General features: G+C 39.0%; 1 protein-coding gene across 1 annotated transcript in view; it reads left to right on the forward strand.

Annotated features, from left to right (window-relative positions):
* Nucleotides 1-24923, forward strand: part of Arhgef26 (Rho guanine nucleotide exchange factor 26) — a 131922-nt gene that overhangs the window by 50839 nt on the left and 56160 nt on the right. The window contains exons 6-7 of the mRNA XM_004834482.4: nt 21105-21257; nt 24100-24229. Of these exons, the coding sequence (XP_004834539.1) occupies nt 21105-21257; nt 24100-24229 (283 nt within the window). The remainder of the gene's footprint in view (nt 1-21104; nt 21258-24099; nt 24230-24923) is intronic.

A 24923-nucleotide genomic window follows, 5' to 3' on the forward strand; every position in this document is an offset into this window, starting at 1 on the left:
CAAAATTACTTTTGGAATCAAAATATAATTTTTAAAATTTAAAATATCAGAAATCATTTTACCAATTAAATTTAGAGATCAAGATACCATTTTATCAGTATCGGTGAGAGGTATACACTAGGTAATTTTCTGTTACTCATGAAATAGCCTTTTCAATTTAGATGGGAAAGCATAGTTATTTAGTCTCAAAATACACTTCCCTTGCATGCTTTTGAGCACAGCATTATTCTGGACTCTTTGTAGACCTTTGTCTACAAAGAGAAACTCACATGTCCAAGCTAGAGAAACTTTGTTTTTGCCTTTGTTTTATTTCAGATTTTCTCAGCCTGGAATGTTTCCCTGCTTTAAAGTCTAGTTTTTATTAATCGTATTTTTCTTTCTGGAGAATGCAGCAAGGAACCTCAGTCTCATCCTTCCGCTGTCATTTCCTTCCTCTGCATATCAACTGCTGAGTTAACCATCAGTGTTTATCAGAATAATCAAGGAATTCGAAACTGGCTCTTCAGTCCTCACTTGCTGAGGATGTGTTATCACCAGCTCCCACTTGCAGAGTTACTTATTCCTACCAGAGCCTTCCCAGGCAATAAATTCTCCCCATGATGATATGGTTCAGAAAAGTTGAGTCTCACCAAGGGTGAGCTTTGCAAACTTTACTCAAAGCTCAGAAGTCTGACTTCTGTTAGGATCTGAATGTGGTAAAAGCCTTTTGGAGATGATATGAAAAAATATAGCTGTACATGTTGCTACAGTATTTTTTTAATATGGGAAAGATTCTCTGGATTAAGTAGAGATGTGAAGAATTTCCTAATAGGATAATGTATGAAAATGATTTTCTGAGAGTGAACATCCACCCTCTAAAAAACTGATGGACCAGAGGGCTTTAGAAGCAGAGCTCCCTTTTCTGTATTTTGCTTGAGGAAAATATGGCGTAATTTTAGTGGATGTATTTCTTTGAAAAAACCTGAAATTGAGTTGTAGCCATTTGAATGTGGTACAAGTTTGAATTGTCCCAAACTGCTTTTGACCCATTCCCAAAACCTACTTTTTCCCTTGTAAACTGTGTACATTTTGTCAGGGGCTGGCTCAGTGTTTCTCTATCTGAAGGGGGGCGTTCTGTTTTAAAAATCCAAGAAGCAATTGTTGAGAGGGTTTACCCTCTGCCATGCAAAGTAATAAATGTACACGGTGAAAAATTTAAATTTTGTGAAAAAGGATTCAGTGAAAAAAGCAAGTCCTCTGGTAAGGCTGATTGAGGGATAGCATCTAGAAATATTCTGTCCATATATACCAGTGGATTTTCATAATACAATGACAGTCTTCTACGTACTGCTATGTACTGGAAACTCTTTACTTTTCTTTTAGTCCATCAGATAGCCAGAGTTTTAAATGAAGAATACAGTAACACTGTGTATCCTTTTCCCCAATTCCTCCTCTCAAATAAGCCAGTGCTTCCTCTATCTAAGTCTTCTCTTTGGGAACTTATAATAATGAATAGATCCGCATTGATATTAGTAATCTGTCTGACTATATGGAAATTTTCTTTTGTATTACATCTTATTCTTTGATAAAACATTTTTAAGTTGAGGGTTTTTTGTTTTGTTTTTTTCTGAGACTAGGGTCTCACTATATAGTCCAGGTTGGCCTTAACTCACCATGTACCCCAGGCTGGCCTTGAACTTGTGGTGATCCTCCTGCCTCAGCCTCCCTTGTGCTGGGATTACAGGCATGTGCCACCATGCCTGCTAGGTTGAGTTTCTTTAAAGGATAATTTATTGAATGCCTACCTATTGTGTACCAGGTGTAGCAAATATAACGGTAAACACGACAGGCAGAGTCCCCATTCTTGTGATTTGGTGGGATAAACCCATATTAAAACAGGTGGTTGATCAACCAGGAGACTGGGGAAGTGACCTTTGCCTATCCCTTAATTACTCTGTTTTCCTTCCTCATCAGATTAATCTTATCAGATTAATGGTCTTTGACCATATGGAGAAATACCATACTAGTCACATATTGTTAATTATTTTATATTTGCATGTAACTTCATTAAGTGAGTAACTGGGGTATATGGAAGAGAGCCTAATAGACCAATGTTTCTGCAATGTAATTAAACTGATCACTTAGATATAATATAAAGATCTTTATTTAAAGAAAGACCGAACCTGGATTATGTCACAATTCCAAATACTAACCGTACTTCTAATTTGAATGCATAATTTTTTATGATTTCCTTGTTCCTGAAGGATTTATAAGTCTGGAGGATTTGGATACTACTTATCTAGCTTAAGGAAAATTTATCTGATTTGTGCTTCTGGTTCGGGTTAACTTCTAACTCCTCTTATATCATGTCCTTAGATAATGTTTAGAATTGTTAGATTTTTCAGAACTCAAGATTACAGCTTTATTTTTTAAAAAACAAGTAATTTATTTGAAATAGAAATTTATAAAACTTACTAACTGCATGATCATTAGATAATTACCTTGACTAAGCTATTGCTCACCTGTTAGGCTCTTATAGTAAATCATGTGGTATGCCTGATCTCATTTTACTCTTTTAGTTTGTTTTGTGATTGTTTCCACATACATGTTCTCGAATTTTTGAAATTGAACAAGGCAATACTTTGCTTTTTGTTTCAGCTGTTACACTATAAACAAGCGTCCTCGTGGCCATTTAATGCCATATTTTTTGTCTTTTGGTGATTTTTCTGGCCCCTAAGAACTGTGCTGAATGCTGTAAAATGTCTAGTGTTCCACAGCAAGAAGTCTGTGATGTACCTCCAGAGAAAATGCCTATGTTAGACGAGTTAACAGTGCTGTTATAAGTTATATGCTGTGTTTCTGTAGGCATGAGTCCAGTGTTAGCAGGTCCCCAGAGTTACATAATTGTAACTATCGTGAGTTCAGTGTTAGCAAGTCCCCATAGTTATGTAGTTGTAATTATCATGATACTGCTATTGGCATGAGTTCAGTGTTGATGAACAAATGTATATATTAATGGAGACATACATAAAACAAGATTATATGCTGATCAGTTGATGAAAATGTTGTGACTAGAGGCTTCTAGGAACCTAACCTGTGTTTCCACTAGGAGCTAGTCAGTTCAGTATTCACTAATTCAGTGTTCACAGCAAGTTTGTAGAACATAACTGCTGTGAATAATGAGAATAATGAGAATTAACAATAAATGCAAAGGTAGAAATGGCCAGCTCCTTGCTAGCGCTACTTGGGTTTCTCTCATCATTCTCTAAGGTACAACAGGAACAATTTAGTTTAGATGTAAGGGAAACAAAAATAACATTCCAGTAATGAAATAACTCAGGGGTATGAAAAAAATCTGTTTTAGTTGCTTGTTTTAAACATTTTAAAGATTGAGACTTTGAAAAGGCTGCTAAATGGTGTGTTACTTAGCGTAGTGCATGGTGACTGAGTGTCTTTAGTCTGCTGTGGTTCCAGTTCCTGTCCTGTGTGGCCTTGGGCAAGCTACCTAATATCTTCATGCCTTGTTATCTGTGTGTGAGAAAAGGAAATGAAAGCAGTACCTACTTCTTTCAGCTGTCTTGGAAGTTAAATTAATCAGTATGTGGAGTTAAACAGAGCCCTTATCTACACCAATTTGCACATGTATACTAGCTAAAAATTAACATTTGAAAAACTGTTAAGGCTTTACAGCACAGTTCACTTATCATCAGGATATATAGTGTGTCCAGGCAGGTACTGTTAATAACTTTCCATATTTCAAGAGAATTTATCTGCAAAGTTTCCATGGGTTCTTCTCCACACTCCCTCTCTCAGCCATCCTTAAAATTCATTATGTTGAGCCAGGGATTTAGCTCAGTGGTTCCGCTACCTGCCTTGCAAGCGCAAGGTCCCGAGTTTGATCCCAGGTACCAAAAAAGAAAAAAATTAGATAAAATTCCTTATGTTACTGCCTTGAACTCTTGCCAATATGGTATAAATAATTAGACTTAGCATCTGATACAGTTTATTCTGGCCCATATTATGAATGTCAATAGACAAGATTTTCCTGCTGATTTCAATTCACCAAGACCATATTATGATTATAAAGTAATGGCTGGGTATAATTTTTCTTACATTTGCTCCTCTGTAATTGAACTATGAAAGTTCCAGATTAATAACAATTCTTTCAGAGATATCAATTATTGCAGTTTGCAAACTCCAAAATCTTTATAATGCAAAACAAAAATAGCCATACATTTGTCAAAATTTGATGGTATTGCAGCAGTTAATTCTTCCTCGCAGTTTAAATGACACTTTACAGGTTAATGAAAGATATTCTCTTATTCCTTTTAATATTAATATGAGAAACTTTTTAGAGGAGTTGAACAGATATGTATAAAACCATTTCCAGTGAACAATGTGCTACTTTTCTTAGCCATTGAATGAAAGTCAGAGGTTGCAGAGGTTTGTTTTTGCTTTTTTCCAAATGTGTGAAATTGGGACTTCTAGGTTCCTGACAAGCAGAAGCAGAAGTCTAGAGTCCTTAGTAACTCAGTATACTTCTAAATAAAATATAAATTTAGGGGGTTAACATAGATTTCAGTAAGCTTTTTGGCTTCAATGGAAATTCTTCTCAAATATCCCTTCCATACCTTGTTGTTTGATAATAATAACATCTACCACCATTTATTTAACCCACTGTGCACTAAGTTCTGTAATACTTGGTTGTATAATCCTTGCCATAATGTATGCAAGAGGTAGTTCCTTTTTTAAGCAGGTGTGAAGCCAGTTGTACTAAGTGTAAGTTCTCAGATCCTAAGTGATAAGCCAGAATTCAGACCCAGACCTAACTCCAGGGCCCTCATTTCAGGGAGACCCATCCAGCCAGGTCACATGACCAAGTAAAGTAGAATGAATGTGGAAGTGGTGGGAGTCACCAAAATATGAAATGTGAGCGCAGTCCTAGCCGCTCTGGCCATGGTGGGAAAAATGTGAGTCCAGTGTTGCTAGATTTAGTATTTCAGGAAACGTGGGGAAACTAGTTGTGTGAGTGGACTTTCTTTTTAAATGTTGAGAGCTAATTCAGATTTCATAAATACATATATGTGTAACCCATATTAGCACAATTTCAATCCTTCAGCCACCCCTTTGAGAGTTTGGCTGCATACTGCATGGTCTTAATTAGCCAGATACCATAGGTGGGGCTTGTGCCTATGAACAAGGTCACACTCTTGCAGTTCCTCTGAGACCAACCCCACTTCCCCCCACAAATTTAGCCAGGGTTAGAAGGAAGCAAGGAAAATATGTCTTAAAGGAAAATATGTCTTAATGAAAGCTGTCGCCAGGATTTAGGGAAATTAACCATAAACACTTTTAAATACACTTGCCTCCAATATAGTATAATTTTAGGCATTATCATTTGAAAGTTGTATAACTTTTATGTGACAATGAGTGCTTATCTCTCCTTCATCTCTGCACATCTGTTAAAATTAGATGGACCAATAAGTTAAATATTTCTGTCAGATTTTTTAATATTAGAGCATATTTATATATATGGTACACACACACAGGGTCAGTCATTTTTCTCTGGTTAAGAAAGTTAAGAAAACTTAAGTTGGCCTGGTAAGAAAGTAGAGCAACTACAAAAAACTAAGAAATGCTTAAAATTGGAAAATACATGGAAAAGAAAATAGAGCTTGTGTAAGAACTGAAAAGAAAGATAGTGCAGAAGACTGCTTTTGTGTTACGTTTCTAGAGGTCCTAAGTACAGTGAAAGTACCCTCAGCCTGAGCTGCAATTACCAGTGAGGATTTAGGTATAATATAATGCTTTTAGCATCTATTGTTTTAAAAAATTGAATTTACCACTGTCATAGAGTAGAGGGTAAAGCTCAGGTTTTGGAAGTCTAAGAAAAGTGATGGCATTTCTTTCATCTTGTTTTAAAGGTTTCTGTAGACCACAATAGTTAGATTGTTGACCTTTGTCTCTACACCTGCAGCTGTGCTTGAATCAAAATGTTGAAGAACGACTCAACCTGCATATATAACTGTACTATTTCTTCTGTTGGAGAAGGAGGCAGGCATTGTGATACCTTTTTTTATGTAGAACTTCATGTGTAATTAATTTTCCAAGGAAATGAAATAATGTGGTGTGATTGAAAAATGTGATGCTTAATTCCTTTTAAATTTACACTCCATTGCTATTAACCCCCCTCAACATACTCCCCCTCGGCGGGGAAGGGGAAATTAGCAGAATAAAAATATGCTGTGGGGCCGGTTATTTAGTTCAGTGGTTTTGCCGCCTGCTGCGCAAGCGCAAGGACCCAAGTTCGATCCCCGGTACCAAAAAAAAAGGATATGCTATGTACCGGAACCTAATAAGTTCAGTGAATGTAAATATTAAATGTCATAAATGAGATACGATTAATATCAACAAGAACTAAAATGGGGAAAGATTTAGAGAAGGCGGGAGGAAGGTAGAAGGGAAGAGGAAGGTGATTTAAAAAAAAGAACCAAGTTGTATTATATACATGTACCCATTCCTCCAAATGATTATGAACAGCATATACTACAAACATGTACTAATAAATAAATTAAATAAATAAATAAATAAATAAAATAAAATCTCCCTTTTTTTTTTTTCCTTTGGTACTGGGGATTGAACTTGGGTCCTTGCGCTTGCACAGCAGGCGGCAAAACCACTGAGCTAAATCCCTGGCTTCTCCCTTCTAGAAGCACACTTATCCCATTGTTCTTGCCACTTTCTGAAGTAGCTTTGGAAGTCCTCTTTCATGAGTGTCTTTCATTGTGCTGTGTGGCTGCCCGTGTGTCCTGAATAGATTCAAAATAATTTACCTTTCTTGATAATTTTGACTTTGGGAAAGAGCCAGAAGTCACACGGTGCCAGATCTAGTAAATAAGGTGGATGAGGACATGCCATAATGTTTTTATGAGCCTGCCTTATATTTTTTATTTTGAGACAAGGTCTTCCTAAGTTGCTCAGGCTGGGCTCAAACTTGACATTTTCTTGCCTTAGCCCCCAAAGTGCTGGGATTATAGGCATGTGCCACCACGCGTGGTTTACAAGTGATTTTATTTTAATACTGCTCCTGAGTCAGTTGTCCATAGCCGAATTAGGGTTTTTACTCCTGTACCCCAGAACCCCACCAAAGGAAGGTATTTATATCATATGTTTTGTTTTAGACAAAAGCCAGTGGATATTCATTTTGCATAGCTATCATGAGTTCTAAGGAAAACATTTGGAAATGGTACTGGTGTTTAATGGAAAGATACATAAAACCACTTGGAAACTATAAAGTGTTATACAAGTTGTAGATAAACTATCAGGTATAATAACACATAATCAGTCTGTAGTTGAAGTTCATACTGGCTTTGTAAGCACAAGTGCCCAAACATTTTCAGAATTCTATTTGAGAGAAATGAGAGCACCTGCCCACAGCATGAGCTGTCCTGTGCCCCGGCAGGGCCTGGGTCCCACGGTCTAGCTGTCCTGTAGCACTCCCTTCTTGCCCACCAATGCACCTTCCTCCATTCCTTTTAAACCAAAGACCATCTCTCCTGGAGGAACCATAGTGCCACCCTCCCCTGAGGAAATCACAAGCATCTAATGTCTTTCATCCTTTTCCAGTTCCTCCATCTAGCTTGCTGCCAGCTCTGCTCTGTGGCCCACAATGAGGATGAAGATCATGGTTGGGAGATACTCTTTGGTGAAATGACCAAATGCAAGTGTGTGTGTATGTGTATTGGTCAAAGCTCATTAGCTTTTTCCAGTGGCTTCCACTGCACTTAAGGTATTAAGGAAAACTACAGAATGGCAAGCTGTGGGTGATAACCTCGGTAGAAACCAGGCACAGTGTGTTCTGGTGAATGCCAGGCATGGCCACCCAGTGTCAACATCCTTTTCATGTAATAAAGGGAGATTTCACGATGATGTTGTTGTGTCACATTGTGTAGATAGGGCCATGCGTTCAGGCTGGCCTGTTTTAATTGGCTGAGAGGGCTAGGTGGGAAGGAGGTAAGGTGAAGTGTGCATTGGTATGCCTCACTTAGAAGATGTTTTACCTTTAGAAGCCAAGAGTTAAGAATTTGGTTTGGAAAGCTGGACCCTCTTGATGTTTCAGAGAAAGAAGGTGATGGCTCCAGAGAAGTTTGTAGAAGGAGCTTAGTTCTTAAAAGTGGATTAAAGTAGGAAAAAAATATGTAGGCCATAACATGTTGTAGAAAAACACTGTAGAAGTTGTGTGCTTTGGGACCAAGGTTTTAACAGAGAAATAAGAGAAGGAAAAGAGTGCGTATATAAAACAGAATACAACCACTGGTGAAATGTGAATGTTTATGATTTATAAATTACTGACTAGTAGGAGGCAATACAGATTTAAGAGCACACATATTTTAGAAATTTCTTGGAAGTAATAGCATATTTTGTAAGTTTAAATTCACCATTACCAAAGACAGCTAAAGGCTGCCAGTGTTTTGGTTATGGTCAAGTGCTAGATAAGATTTTGGGATATGAAAAAGATTTCCTGAACGTTTTCACCTTTTTTGGACTAAATTGCCAGCCATTGGACCCCTTAGAGAGCCATTTGAGAGGGTGTAAAATCAAACCTTTCTTAGCTTTCCATAAATGAAACCATTATCCCCTCTTCCTAGGGATCTTGTATCATGGTTAAGCAGTAGGATAATAGTTGAGACTTGGTATGAGAGTGTTCACTAAAGCAAGGCTGACTTGGATGAAGACACACTGTCTCTAATTCCTTGGTGTGAGTAGGGACATTTTGGCTAACTTCCCTTTCACTGACCCTACAACCGTGCTTAACATTCCCACATCTCTTAGCTTGCTGGACCTGTAGAATGGTTTCAGATTGCATTCCACAGGCCTGAAGGCACTTTCGTGTCTGCCAATTTCGGTGTCAGGAAGTCAAACAGCTGGCCTCTGGGCCTCCTGACCCTTCCTCAAGCAGCACAGCTCTCCTTCATTGTTAAAGGTCCTGGGCTTTTCATAAGAGTCACTTGAAAAGAGGCGAAACATGTACAGAATCTGCTATTGGGGAAAGTGGGAAAATAGAGTGCTCTGTATGTGAACAGAATTAGCTGATATCGGCTCTTGCCCCTGTTCCACTTTCTTGCCTTTTTAATTAAAAGAGCTCTGTTGAGATACCATAATAATATTCCATTTAAATGATATGATTTAATGGTGTTTTAATATTTTCATGAATTATACAAACATTACCACAGTCAATTTTATATTTTCATTTCTGAAAACAGATGCTGTTCCCATTAGCACTTACTCTCCATTTCTCCCAGAATTCCCCAGTTCTAGACAACCATCACTTTGCTTTTTGTTTCTGTCTGTTTGACTTTTGTGGATATTTCAAATTAATGAAATCATATGATTGTGATCTTTTATGACTAGCTCCCTCCATTAGCATTGTAACCTCTTTTAACAGTTCATCCAGTTGTAATACCTTATGAATGTAATATGTGTCAGTACTTTATCTTTTAATTTCACTGTATAGCTGTACCACATTTTGTTTTTCCATTCATTAACTCATGGACATTGGTTGTTTCTCCTTTTTGCTGTTATAAATTATGCTGCGATAAACATTTGTATATAATTAGGTGTTAATTTCTCTTGAGTACATACCTGGAAAATAGAATTGCTGAGTCATATGGAAACATTTAAGTTACTATTTTGAGAACTCCCAGCCTCCTCTTCTCTTAAGCAAATGGTGATGTAGACTGTGGCTGGCCTTCTACTAAGCACCTCTGCTTAGCCCTCCCAAGTTCCACAGCCAGTCTTTCACCCGTTTCCTCCAGTGTTACCTTTGAAAAACACCAGAAACCTCAGTGGTTCTTTGTTACTCAGCTTAAGAAAGGAATTGAAATTGCTTAACATGATACTCTAGAGTTTACAGTTTGGGCCCAGGGTCCATTTCTAATTTCATCTTCCAGTAATTTCCCAGTTTCTGCGTATCCTTTAATGGTAGGTGTTTCATTACACAAATCAGTGGTTCTTAAACATCTTTGCATCATGGTTCTCTTTGAAAATCTTCCAAAGGCTATAGATTTCTTGCTTCCTCAAAAATAATGCATGAATAATTACACAACATACCTGGCATGAAAATTCAGAGAGCTGGTGGTTGCTCTGAAGACCATTAACGAACCTTGACATCCACCACCATCATTCCCTGGGCGCAACCTGTGTGTTCTCATCTTTGGTTATACCACTCCCTCACCTCTGTCATCCCCTTCCTCCTTCTTGATGGTCATCTAGTGTGATCTTTCAGAGGACCTGGAAGGGAAAGTGTTTGGTTCCACCATTCATCCTCAGTGTTCAACTCTTAATGCAGTCCTGGAGTCAGGCTGGGAAAGAGAACAGAAAGAGTTCGCCTCCCTGGGGATGAGGTTCTGAGCATTATGAATGCAGGAAGTTTTGTTAGAATTGCCTTGGGCTGTGTATTTCACGTGCCTAGAGTGGAGCCTGGTGCATAGCCAGTGTGCAGTAGTCACTGGATATAAGCTCTAGCTTTCCAGGATGGATGAAGCTATATCAGGCAACCCCTGTGAATAATGAAGGTGCCTGAACTTGGACATGATGTTGAATATTGAGGAGGGAACAGAAGGTTAGGAGAGTTTCCAAAATGGACTAAGAAGATGTATTATTTTCCCACTGCTGCTGTAACAGATTACCACAAGCTTAGTGGTTTACTCTATAATTCTAAAGATTAGAAGTCTGAACTCAGTCTCACTGGGCTAAAGACATGGTGTCAACAGGGCTGCTCCTTCTGGAGGTTCTAGGAAGGAGTCCATTTCTTTCTCTTTTCCAGCTTCTAGAGATCACATGAATTTTTTGGCTTCTGGTTCTTCTGTCTTCAAAGCCAGCTGTGTAACATCTTCTCTCCGATTTCTGCTTCCATTCTTACATCTCTTCTCTGACCCTGATCCTCCTGCCTCCCTCTTAGAAGGCCTTTGGTGATTACTCTGGAAACAACTGTGTAATCCAAGATAATATTCCCATCTGAGTATCCTTAATCGCATCTGCAAAGTCATTTTACCAGGTAAAATAGCATATTCATAGGACATGGGCTGTGTGTGTGTATATGTTACTGGGATTTGAACCTACAGCCTTCTCATTGATCTACATTCTCAGCCCTTTTAATTCATTTATTTTTGAGACTGAGTCCATCTAAGATGCCCAGTCTGGGCTTGAACTTGTGATCCTCCTGCCTCAGCCTCCCAGAGTTCTGGGATTACAGGCATGTGCCACGACAGGCTAGGACATGAACATCTTTGAGGGTCATTATTTAACCTACCACAGGAGGCTGTAAAAATAAACATGGTATCTTTTTGTTCTTCCCAGGTGAGTCTGTATCTTGTCTGGTCCAGGGTCTCTTCCTCACATGACCTCTTCCTCACAATAATTAGGAGGCTAAGGCTAAGAATTACACATAAAAAAACAGTCGCACCACTTCTCAGACCATGTTCTAAGAATTTAACATGTCTTAATTCACTTAATCATCATGTAAACCTCAGGAGATCATACCATTATTAGTTCCATTTTATAAATGAAGAAATGGGTGCATGGAGACATTGAGTAGGTTACAAAAGGTTATGTGGCTAGTGAAGGGGAAGGGTCAGGGTCTTTGGGCAGACTGGCTCTAGAGCATGCACTCAGAATGTGATGTGTATGGTATAGGAAAGGCCTTGCCACAGGATGTAATGTAGTGTGGTTGGCGGTATGGACTTTATCTGGAAGTGAATTCGCTTACAGGTGTTTTGGTAGAGTTCACTGCTATAGTAAGAGATCCCAGTCCCCAACATCAGTGGGAAAGGGAAACTTGAGGGTTGGAGAACAGAGAAAGCAGAAAGCCTGATGTTTGGGATCGAGGAGGGATTGAAAGGCTTAATAATCACGTTATGTGTTTTCATTCCTTTGTTCTCCCCAGGAACTGGTTTATTGGGGCTTTTCTCTTCTCCATGGTGTATTTCCCTCTTCAGCTGGTCGCATTTGTCTTTCTTGAGCTGGTCACCATGTGCAGTGGGACTAGCGGCTGCCATGGTCTTATCCACTGGGTCATTTGTTTTACCTTAATAAAGGTAGAAGTGGAAATTTATTGTTTTTCCCAAATCAGGGCATGAACTTACTTAACTCATAGATCCCACTCTTCTGGTGCTTTGCTAACCAGTACTAATAAGCATCTAAAAAGAAAGTGTTGTTACTGTCCTTGATAAAAGTAAAGAGGAAGGTTGTGTGAAAGGGGTTAACTGGAACAGGCTGCTCTGAGCTGGAGCAGGTTCGAGAATGCTGGAGAGGACATGAAAGTCTATTTTCCTTGTAAACATGCATCATTTTTCTTAGGATGTTGTGACGTAGGAACCTGACCCCTTGAGTTTTTCCAAGTTTTGTCTTAGTTTCTTTTTTTCTTTTATTGATGACAACTGTAGAAAACATTTCTTTCTTTAGAAAGACAGCTTGTAGGTGTGGTTATTCTGTTTTGTAATAAAAAATATTTGTAAAAGGAAGTTTTGTTACTCATGTACATTAACTACATTATGTATTTTACATGCAGCTCGAGACAGTTTATCTTCACTCAGTGCAGCCTAGGCAAGACAGGCAGGTTGGACACGCCCAAAACAAACCCTGAGTGAGCAAAGATTTGGGGCTTATTTTCTTGTTATTTTTACCCATTAACTGAATTCTGACTTGAAATATCATATGCAATCCCTCTAAAGGATCTAGAAATAGTGCCTCAAGAGAAACATGTTCTTTCCTGTACTGATTTTTATCCCAGAATGACCAATCCACAATAGGAAAGGAGGCTTTGGCATGAAAAGGTTTTTCTTGTTTTACTTGATTTTGTTCCAGTATTCTGTGAATTCATTCTTAGTCCTGTTTCCAAGCAGCAAGAAAGAATCTACATTTTCCTAGTTTGTTTTTAATTTATAATTTGTACCCCAACTGCATCCATGAAAGGCCGAAGGCAACTTACAATACAAGATATGTACGCAATAAAGCTGTTTAAGTGAGAAATAGAAAACAAGTCAGGGATGAAGAGAACAAATGTAGGATTACTACAAATAAGATTCAACACAGCAATACCTTCTAGGCAGCTAAGGTGAAAGGGCTAGAGAATTGGTTATGTAGCTGTCACTGACCACAAAGGAACAGTTCCTCAGAAGTCATAAACCTTTTCTAGGTTTTGTGTTTTCAAAGGATTTTTGCCAGGCAGTGGGTTAGCAAAACTCTTCATGTGGATACAATCCCTGCACAGTGGGTGCTACAAAAGGAGAATAAACACACACAGTGATATTTGCCAGTCCAGGCTGACAGCTAAGAAAGTTTGCCTCCTCGCTAAGAGCCATTCAACATTGCCTCGCTCGGCCGACCCCTGGCCTGAACACGCTGATGTTTTAGTGTGGTTATTATGTCACACCTGGTAGGTAGTTGCCTCATATTCTCATTCATTATTCCTCTCCTTGGAAAGTGCCACTTTAATAGGGGAGAAGGAAGAATAATAGGTATCCAGTGTTGATTCTCAACATACTTACTGATTGGTCATTCTTTCCTTAGGCCCTAGAGATCCAGCAGTGAATAGGCATGTTTAGTCTTGATCTTCATGATTATAAAAATTGGGGGTGGGCAGCATTTTCCAATAGATGGAAATCAATTATAAACTGTAAAACTATTCATAATAACTCAGAACATCGCAGACCCATGCATACAGACTCAAAATATCCCCTAAGGACATTTTGATAAGAGTACTAGTATGTGCTTCTTGTCATTGTAGTTTACCCTCAGTTCTGAGACATTATAATATGAATGAATGCATGTGAGTAGCACTGAAATAAAAGAATCAAGTAAAAGGTTACCAAGGGAACAAACCTCTCTTTCTTCAGTGTATCTCTGTGAAGCAGGTTCAGATGATAAGTCCTTTAAATTCTCACTTTTAAACACAAACTCAGTCTCATAGTATTACAGTTTCAAGGACTTTTTAATATTATTTTTGTATTTGTATGATCCTGTTTACATTCTTTTTAGCACATCATATGGTGCTAAAGAAGAAGAACTAGGTAATAAGTGGGAGCCGTAAATAATGTGGAAGGGTCTTGAGAGGCACTTGGTTCTCAGTCTTTCTTGGGTCTGACCTTCCCTGGCCTACCAGCTCCACTTTCAGGCTTTGTGATTTGCTTGATACCTTCAGCTGGAGGTGATGTATGGAGCTGGTGTTAAACGTAAGCTTTGCGTTATGTGGTATTATGGATAAGAAAACTCTTTGATTCCAGGCACCGAAAGTACCATTATCTTATCTCTTACACCTTAGTCTCTTCTGTCATATAGTCAGGCAGATCTTAAAGGTTTTAACGTGATGATAAATAATTTTTAAGAAAAATTGCCCTAGAGTTTTAAAAAATTAAAAAAAAAATTTTGTAGTTCCTGATGTTTACATTCCATTCAGTGCGAACTGGAACATGCACATAACACATCTTCATTGCTTTCATTCCCTCCCCTTCTGTCCTTCTCCTCTCCCTCCATCCCTTGATCCCCTTCCCATTCAATTTTAAGAATCAAACAGTAGGGCCGGGGATTTAGCTCAGTGGTTCAGGCACCTGCCTCATAAGTGCAAGGACCCGAGTTCAATCCCTGGTACCAAGAAAAAAAAACACATCCCAAAATTTGTAAGAGAAGTAAGAGCCTTGTATTTTTGTATAATTAACACATTCCCTACTAGTGCTAGTCTCCTAAAGACTTCATAGCTGATCTTTATCTTGTTCAGCATTGATTTTGATGGATTGATAATGGCTGCCTTGAGTGCATATCCAGTTCCTGGGCAGAGGGCCTCACTCAGTTGATGCCTACCGTGGTGTTCTTGCTGTGTGCTCACCATCTCTGATCCAATGTGTTAAAAGAAACTGATAACTGATCAGGAGTCAACATGACCATCAAAAAACAGAAACAAAAAGTAAAGCAAAACAAAACAAAAATCGAAACAAGTAAGTCCCAATCTCACTTCCTCAGAGCATAATATAAATTCATTTTGGTAGAGTACAGAATGTTCTGTTGTTGTGTGGAAAGCATTTCCCACAGCAAGTAAGTACTTTGCTACCACTCATCTGAAATATTTTGTTTAGTGAAGATATTTTATATAACAGCAATTTAGACATATGAAACCTACTTATATGTTACATGTCTTCAGCCTAAGTGAGACTGACCTTCTCTGGCATGGTACTGCAGCTATTTAGACTGACAGACAGCTCATTCAAGCGAGGAAGAAGTCCAGGAATGATTTGAGTTTGCTTTGGGCAGATGGATATTAATGAAGGAAATGTACTTTGAAAGGATACTCTTTTAAAGAAGGACACAGGACAGTGTTGATTCTAACCAGAACTCTGCTTTCTATATTTCCAGAGATAGAACATTGAGTGCTGAGCTTAGCCTCACTGGAAGGTTCCCTAAATTGGTTGAAGGAGGACTGGTCTGGCAGGTTTTTCAGAAAGTGTAGTTGGCATTGAAGAAACTCAGGCTGAAATGGGTCTCATTTAGTGACCCTATTCCAAGTGAAAAAGCTTTTTCTGTGGGTTTGTGTCTCCACTGGTGGTAAGCACTGTATCTAGAGTACTTCTAGAAACCCAACTTATAGTCAATCAGTACATGGTGACTTGATTTACCAATAAAGAAAATTAAAGTAGAGACTGACCTATTTAATGGGTATTATATTCTTAGTACAATAACAAAACAGAATTTCCTGAGCAGGTTTCACTTTTATTATAATTTTTAATTTAAAACACCAAGTTTGATTTTTCTCATTCATATATTTACTTATCAAATATTTGACTGTCTCCTAAGTTCTAGGTACTGTGGCTCAGTCCTGGTTATGCAGTACTCAACACAGCAGATAGGGACCTGTTCCTCCAAACCTAAGAAAGATAAAGGTAAACAAAAATCATAAAATATTTCATTGTGATCATAGTGGAAACCTGGAGGAGGAGGACAGGGATTTTTGAATCCATGAAAGAAGGGAGCCTAACCCATCCCATAAGGTGAGTAAAAGCTTCCTGGGTGAGATGAAATTTAATTTTATTTGAGACTTGAAGGATTAGTGGGGTTTCATTATGCAAACAAGAGGGCAGCAAGGGGCCAGAGTACATTGCTGCCTGCAGCCATCCTGATTATCTGTCCCGGAGGCTTTACTTCCTGTGGTTGTTGACTCTTCTGTTGTACTCACGTGCTACCTTGGCATAAATCTCCTGTGAAGGTCTTTACCAGGTTGATGATCTGTGTTTCTTCTTTACCGAGATCATACAACAATTGCCCCTCTTGGAAAGTAACATATTTCTGTGCGGTCCCAGCTGTTCTTCCTAATAGATGTCTAGGTTGAGGGCCAGCAAATAGTAACAGGTGAGCAAGATCAGCTCAGACCTGAGACCAGAGGCAGCAGCTGTGGTGGTTGGACTACCAGCCACAGGCTCCAGTGTCAGAAAAGCTCTGTTCTGGGTTCACAGTGAAGCCAGGTGCTTAGAATATTGACTCAGGTTCTCTTGATTGTAGTTTTCTTATCTGTAAAATGGCTATAATGAGCATCTTATAAAGCCTGAGGAGTGAAGGAAATGAGGCAGTGTATAGGAAGCATGTGGACTGCACCTGGCACAGTGGATGGTGGTCATGTTTATCTAGTGTTTGGTCCTTGGCATCTTACCAAAGCCTGCTGCCCTATGCTAGACACATGAGAGGACATTTTGTAGGTTGACTAATAAAAACAGATTTATTTGAGCCTGTGTTAAATGTTTTAATCTCCTTTACACATTGATAGTCTTACCGCACAGTATTTTCAAGAGCTCTCAGGAATGCTCATGTCTGACCTGCTAGTTACATTACCAGATGGTTTTTAAGAAGTGCGTCAATAACGGGACACAGGCCATCAACACATCATGTGGACACATCTTTTCTACCTACCACACAATGGCAGATATGAGCTAACAAAAGCATAGGCACTGAGTGTATCAGAAACAGCTACCTCATTGTTACTTTGTTTTTTGCTCAAAAATGCAGGGGCACATATAAGACTATCTAAAGCAGCCGAAAAAACCCTGAAGTTCTAGAAATAATCTCTGCTGTTCTAGGAAACGGTCAAGCGTGGGTTACAGACCATGAGCAAGCTCCACATCAGGCTCTTTCTTCAAGCTGGAACTTTAGCTGAATTCTCTTGAAATCCTCCCTCCTGAGTGGCTGACCGTGTGGACTCGGTGTTTGACAATTATATGTGTAGCTCAGGAGCTCACCTGGGCAGGTGCACTTATTTGCAGTATGGGTGTAAGTGTGCTGGTGATGCTGACCTAACATCAGGGCAGGCAGGGGTGCTACTTAGGAGAGAGTATTTATAGGCAACCTTATCTGGTCCACAGGATCTCTCTCAAAATCTAGATTTTTGAGAAGAGGTTAGAATTTTTATAGGAAAGAGAAAAGTTGTATAGCATGGTTGGTTGTAAAACATATCATCTTGGAAATACTACAAAGAGGAAAGAGCTAAGGTATGGTTCCAGAAAAAATTTTCACAGAGCTAAAGTACATATTTCCATTAAAAGATTGTCCTCCAGCTCGGCTTGGTGGCACACACCTAATTCCAGCTCCTTGGAGGTTGAGACAGAAGGATTACAAGTTTGAGGCCAACCTGGGCAACTTAGCAAGATACTCTCTCAAAATAAAATTTTTGAAAAAAAGGCTGGAGATATAATTCAGTAGGACAGTCTTTCTAGTACACATGAGGTCCTGATTTCAATTCACAGTTCTGCTCCTCACCCCCAAAAGTTGACCTCTAAATAAACCAGATTAGGGCCGGGGATTTAGCACAGTGGTGCTGCCGCCTGCCTTAAAAGAGCAAGGTCCCGAGTTTGATCCCCAGTACCAAAATAAATAAATAAACCAGATTATTTCATAAACTCATTCAGGTTTCATTCCAGGAATGCTATATCAGCTTTGCTTCATATTTTATTTGAATCACCATACTTCTTGGTCTCTGATATAATACTTCATTCTTCGGGAATAGTTTCTTGGTCTTTTGTAGCTCAGCTCACTTAGCATAATTTTGCAGATTTGCCAAAATAACCAATAGATTGTTTAACATAGAAAGCTTTAAAATATATCTTAATTATGCTAAGAGATAGGTGGCTTAGTTTATATTATATTAAAGTAGTGTAAACAGATATTTCATTGCCACCTTGGTTTTAATCTACTACTTTAGCAAACCTGTTACAGTGATAAATGAAATTTTTCTTTTCATTGGGAAAAGCCAAGTTACTGTTGTTTATATAGTTGCATTCCTTCAGACTGTTCACAGTTTGCTAAAGGCAAGAAACTGTGAACCACATTTGCTGCTAAGATGCTTATTTCCTTGAGTTACATGATACAGACCTTATGAATAGTTTCTACTTTTTTCAGTTTTCTTTAAATATTTCCTTAAAATTTGCATTAAAAAACCAATCGGGATAAAATAAATGGTAAACATTTTGCAGTTATTTGAAAACTAACTAACAATAGACTAGTCCTGATTATATGGTACTTAGAATTCGAGTGCCTCTGAATTTTCACAGATGTGTATTTTCAGTTGTCCACTAGACAACTCCCAGGCAAAATGAAACTGCTTCCTCCTTGTTTCTCCTCCCTTCCCTAAATCCCTGTCTTCATTAATGGTTTAATGACCCACCTGTTGCTTAGGTGGAAACTTTGACCAGAAACCCCAGCATCTTCCTTGACCTCCCATCTACTGAATTTCTCCATTCTATTAATTTTACTTTCAAATTTTTGCTTAATAGGTGTCCTCTTTTTGATTTCCTGCTGCCAGCCTTTATTCTTGTGTGCCCAGATTAGCCATAGGACTGGCCAGTTTACCATCTGTTTTGGCTTAGTTTTCTCCATCTGATTGATGATTTGCTGACTTCCATACACCTCCTGTAGTTTCTCATTGTCATACAGTAAAACCTTTGACCTTGGCTCTCACCTGCCCTGCAGGCTTCTCTCTCTGTCCCATTTCCTCTATAGTCTGCACCTCTGCCTCCCCGAGCTACTAATTTCCCAAACCAGATCCTGCCAGTGCCACTCGACCCCTTCTGCCCACTGTCATCTGTTCCTCTGCTCCCATCACATGATCCTTGTGGCTGATGACCTATGGTCCAGCTCATAGGTCCCCTCACAGTCACTCTGCTCACTGGAGTCTTCATGATACACCTCTTAGGCTGTTTTCACTCAACACATTTTTTTTTTTTTTTCATACTTGGGATTGAACTCGGGACCTTGCACTTTCGAGGCAGGCAGTGGAACCACTGAGCTAAATCCCTGGCCCACTCAACACATTTTTGACACCAAATGAATGGGGTTTTCTTCTCACACCAACCAACCCTCCAACTCTCTGGGCACCAATTGGGTGTCCTGTACTGCAGGACAGTGAAGACAGCATAGGTTGAAGAGTTCAGGCCCAAACACTGCCTTCACTTCAGAAGCCAGTTGCAATTATTGGTACTCAGATTACCCATGTCTGTCCTAATTAGCTATAAAGTTAAGAAGTCCCCTGATCTACGTCCTAACTGCTGATTTGCTAAAACAGCTCACAGAACACAGAAAGACATTTTTCTTTCTATTACTGGATTATTGTAAAGGAAACAGCTCAGGAACAAACATATGAAAAAATGCACAGGCAAAGATATGGGGGCAGAACTTCAATGGTACCTGGGCTTGCTGTGTTCCCAGCACCTCACTGTCTTCAACCCTTTCTGAAGCCCATTGGTTAGAGCTTTTGATGAAGGTATCGTTATATATGAGTGATGAAATCATGAGTCCTTGGCAACTAAACTCAACCTTCAGCTTTCTTCCTTCTTTGGAAGTCAGGAGGGAGGGATTGAAAAACCTATCCTTGTAATCATGGCTTGATCTTTCTGGTGACCAGCCCTCATCTTGAAGCTACCCAGGGTCTCCATCTTCCAGATACATTAGCATCTGTTAGCATACAAAAGGCAGTTTTTATTAAACACATATAAATTTTACCTCTGTTGCAGATCCAGTATTTTACTTGATTGTACTTGGCTCCATGCCTCCCATCTGCCATTCAACTGTAGGTGTCCAGAGGGAAAGGATTATTTCTTACTCAGTTTTCATTTAGTGACCTATCTTCCTTTTGCCGTATGACACAGCTTCTTCTGTATTGGTTCCTGGTATTACACTGGCACATCTTGATGTATATACTATTATTTACACTAAATTAGTGCAGTTAGTGCTCGCTTCAGCAGCACATATACTAAATTAGTGCAGTTAATATTTCATTTCTAGTATTAAACCCCAAAGATTTGAGAACAGATTCAAACAGATAGTTATATGGGAATGTTTATAGCAGCATTATTCATACCAGACAGAATGTAGAAACTGACCCTTTTCATCAGCAAGTGAATGGATAAGCAATGGTTTTGTGTGTGTGTGTGTGTGTAATGTGTGTGTTGATATGTACACACACATGCTCTACATTGCTGTCTATGTACACTAAATCTGGTAACCCTAAATTGTCATGTAAATTATGAAGATATTTAAATACCATGCATATTAATAGATTTAAAATAATGTTTTTATTTTGAGAGAAAGGACACACAGAATTGGGTTTATATGTAGGCATTCATTTTAGGTGTTTTCTCATGTGCTTGTCAATACAATAAAATATACAGTATACCCATGAACCCCCATATCTAGGGAATTGTTGGGAAAAAAATAGGGAAATCTGTGTATTCTAAAATGAACCCAAAGGCAGAGAAATGTTTATGATTATCAGTGTTATAAACCAACACTTGAAGCTATAAGGTGTATGAAAATTTTACATTTAAACAAGATTTGTATAGGCTTTTGGGGCTCCTTTTGGATCAATATTGTGAACTGTTGATATTTTTAAACCTTGTATACTGTACTAACATTGGATGAGGATAGTCTTGTCTATTAAAATACATGGAATTGGGCTGGGGATTTAGCTCAGTGGTTCCACCACCTGCCTCCCAGGCGCAAGGTCCCGAGTTCAATCCCTAGTACCAAAAAAAAATAATAATAATAAAATAAAATACATGGAAGAAGTATAAATGCTATTTTTTTTGTTTTCTCAGATTCTTTACAGAGTTGGAAGCAAGGCATCAGAATAATATCTTCATAGAAGATATAAGTGACATTGTAGAAAAACACACAGCATCCACATTTGATCCCTATGTGAAATACTGCACAAATGAAGTCTACCAACAACGAACACTACAGAAATTGTTGTAAGCAATGTTGAATGCTACCAATAGTCAAATCTAGTTTTAATTAGAGGTCATGGTTGAAATTAACGGATCACATAAATTATATTTGCAAGGGCTTCCTGAAGAGCTAATTCCCAGGGGAGAAATGTTTCAGAGGGTTACTTTTAGGGTTGAGGATATTTGAGTGGAAATATCTCGTCTGTGGAGTTTTCTCTCTAAAGTACTTACGAAATCATAGTTGGTTGTTGCCTTTGTCCTTGGTTTTGTTTTAATTGACCCTAGGCACAGGGGTGATCTTAGTTCAACTTCCCAGTTTTCTAAACTAGTACTGGCAATTAAGTGGTTTGCCTGAGGCCTTGAGTGGATTCTTAAGTAGGTGGAGCCAGAAGCTAGCACTCAGGGTTTTCCAGACCCTTGTAATCTTTCTCCTTGCTGTTGACAACTACAGTAAGTTGTTCATAGAAATTGCTGATTCCCACGCTTCCACATCCTGGGTAGTTAGGGCTGAGAAGGTGAAAGAGGGGTCTTATGAAAAGGAATAGAAAAAGATACTATTGAAGATTTTAATTATGTGGCAAAAAAGAACCCAGGGTTAACCCCCCCACACACACACACCTTTTCTTTTGGTCCTTTGGAGTCTTGTGATGTGAGATATATGCCAGCTCCATAAGAGTCAGATTGTTCAGGCGTGTCTGTGTCTATTCTGTCTTGTTTTTAGGGACCCTGTTTATCACAGGTAGCTTTTTACATTGCAGTTGTAAATTGCTGTGGTAAAACCAGCTCGGGGGCTTCCTGCCTGTTGTCATTCTCACCCCTCCTGTGAGTGGTGGCATTTATGACTGCAGCACGGAGCTCTGGTCAGCTCTGCAGTGTGTGAGTTCTCCTTGGAGATGGTGGGTAATGGGTTGGTGATGATTGCCTGTTGGCTGCTTGGAGAAATAGTCAAGGTCCCCACGTTGTGATTGTCTCCCTCTCTCCTCCGCATCATCATGAAATGCTCATATGTGCAGGGTGGAAAAACCATATCTACCAGCTTCAAATGAAGTTTTTAGTGTAAAGGAGGGTTTGTCTGCACTATTTTTTTTTGGTACCGGGGATCAAACTGGGGTCCTTGCACTTGCCAGGCAGGCGGCAGAACCACTGAGCTAAATCCCGGTCCTGTCTGCACTATTAACATTTCAGGCTGGCTAAGTCTTTGTTGTGGTGGGCTGTCCTGTGCATTGTAGGATATTTAACAGCATCCTTGGCCTCTACCCACTAGGTGCCAAAAATGTCTCTAGATACTGTGGAATGTCCCCTGGGGGGCAAAATCACACCATTCACTTCCCCTAACCCCACACCTGCTGGGAGGTGCTGATGTAGGGACAGAGGTCGTTCTGTAACTCTTAGTGAATGCCAGGTCAAGTTTGAAAATGAAGCCTTGAATTAGAGCTAACTTTGGAATCATTTTGTTTTGTAGGATTTAAAAAATGTGAATAGTTACTACTATACATTATGTGACTCTCAAAAATAAAGGTGTTATCTAAATTACTTGAATGATATCATCTTGCAGCTTTCACAAGGAAATTAGTAATGTTTCCAGAGACTGTTGCAGTTGGTGTGCATTGGAGGTTGAAGCAGTGACTTTCAAATTCAGAGGCGCATTAGAAACACCAGGGAATCCTTGAAACAGAGCAAATAAACAATACTCAGTTTATCTCAGGCTATTTGATCAGAACCTTTGGGGATGAAGGAAGGGACCTGGGACATGAGTGGTTTAAATATGCAACAAATGTGGAGTTTGTTTTCTAACTTCTTCAAAATCTTTTCAAAGCTGTCAGGGAAAGGAAACGTCTCACTTTGAGAAAATGAAAACCACTTCTGTGTGATTTGTTTTAATTTGCTAGTCTGGTCTTTCCCAATTTATTTGTAGTGGCCATGAACCAAATGACTAAATTTTCCAATTTTATTTTCAATCATTATTGCCACCATGTTGCTTTCTGGTTCTTTTTTCTGGAGCATGGGAACACAAAGCCTAGTGGTGACCCCTCCTGCTCCTTCATCATGAAAGGTGACAATGGGCCCTGTCACAGTGAGGTAGCATGAGCTAAGGGAGATGAGGTATATTTATCAGAACCCTGGGTTCAGAGTCAGAAGACTCTACTTGACTTCTGTCTCTGCTAGCTGCTAAGTGTGTGTTATGTGACAAGCTAGGGACTTTTCTAAGTTTCATTCTTTTATTAGAGTCCTCACATTGCCTTTCTTAAACATATGTGTGATTCCATGTGAGATAATATGTGTGGGAATAATTTGCTGAGTTTTATAAAAATGTTGTGGCAGTATCACTACTCATATTACTCGGTGGAGAGGAAAAGAAGTATTTTGGCTTATGTAGTCAGATGACAATTGTATCAAAAAGAGGACCTTTGAAAAAGGTAAAAAGCTTCCTAATAATAGGCCCAGTCTAACCAATATGTCTTTCTTAGATCATTGTCTAGGGCTGGAGGAGTGGCTTCAACCATATTACTTGTTATTGTATTAGTGGACTGTATTTACAGATGATCAGATATGAAATCTAGTCTGCATAGCAATTTATATTTGGCATGTCCACTGTTATGATACTGGGACCTCTTCATTTGCTTACATTCCATGTCTAGAGTTCTGTCACAGACATTTTTATCTTTTGTTATGTGACTCCACTTCTTATATTCAGCCTTGTCATATATGATTGCCTATGTAATAATGTGTTTATGTTGTTTACCTATATTTAAAATCATTCATAACATGAATTTAACACATTTTTTGTAATGTATTTTTACTTGCTGCTTTGCTTGAGAAGGAAATATCTCTAAGTTTCTTTTTGTTTTTCTAAATTTTCCTTCAGAGCCACCAATCCCTCCTTTAAGGAAGTATTGTCTCGGATCGAGTCTCATGAAGACTGTAGGAACCTACCCATGATCTCTTTTCTCATTCTCCCCATGCAGAGAGTGACCCGCCTTCCCCTGCTGATGGATGTAAGACATGCTCTGGTGGTCTTTTCCTTGTGAATAACTCTGCTGCTATATATTTGATTAAGCAAATTATCATAATCCACTGAAATTGGTCCATATACCATCTATAAAATTAACTAATTAAGTAAGAAGGTATTGTTTAGTTGAAAAATCATACCTATATTTGAAATCTCTGGAATTTATCTTTAACTTTGTGCATTCGCTTTGGTGAAATTTGGTCACATTACCCACTCACTCAATATTTTAAAAATGGGAAGAATATTGGCTTTTTGAAGCCAGGAGGCTGGATTCCATTTCTTGCAGAGCCACTAAACATAGACCTTGAGCAGGTCATTTACTCTGTTTGGGCCTCAGTTTCCTCAGGTTGGTTACCAAGATCCCTGATCTATGGTATGTCCCAAGATGCTCTGGGGCTTCCATTTCACGTGGGAATGAGACTCTTCAGCATTACAAAGCGTAAACTTGCTCCTGCTGTGTGTTGAGAAGAGTGGATTTGGAAAGCCCAGCATCCTTTTTGTTAGGAAACATTTATGAAGAAAACAGTTTTGACTGGATAATAGCAGGGAGTGCTGGGGGAGTTAGCAGAGACTACCTGGCAGAAAGTGCAGCTGGAAGATGTGGAAGCTGGGAGCAGAGGGCCTCACACTGCTTGTGCTGACCTGCAGAGGATGATGGAGTGGGGGCCAGTGAAAGGGGA

The sequence above is a fragment of the Heterocephalus glaber genome, unplaced genomic scaffold, assembly GCF_053883595.1.
Source record: "Heterocephalus glaber isolate CG9 unplaced genomic scaffold, H.glaber_assembly_v1.0 deba00001504, whole genome shotgun sequence".
Classification (NCBI taxonomy): Eukaryota; Metazoa; Chordata; class Mammalia; order Rodentia; family Bathyergidae; genus Heterocephalus; species Heterocephalus glaber.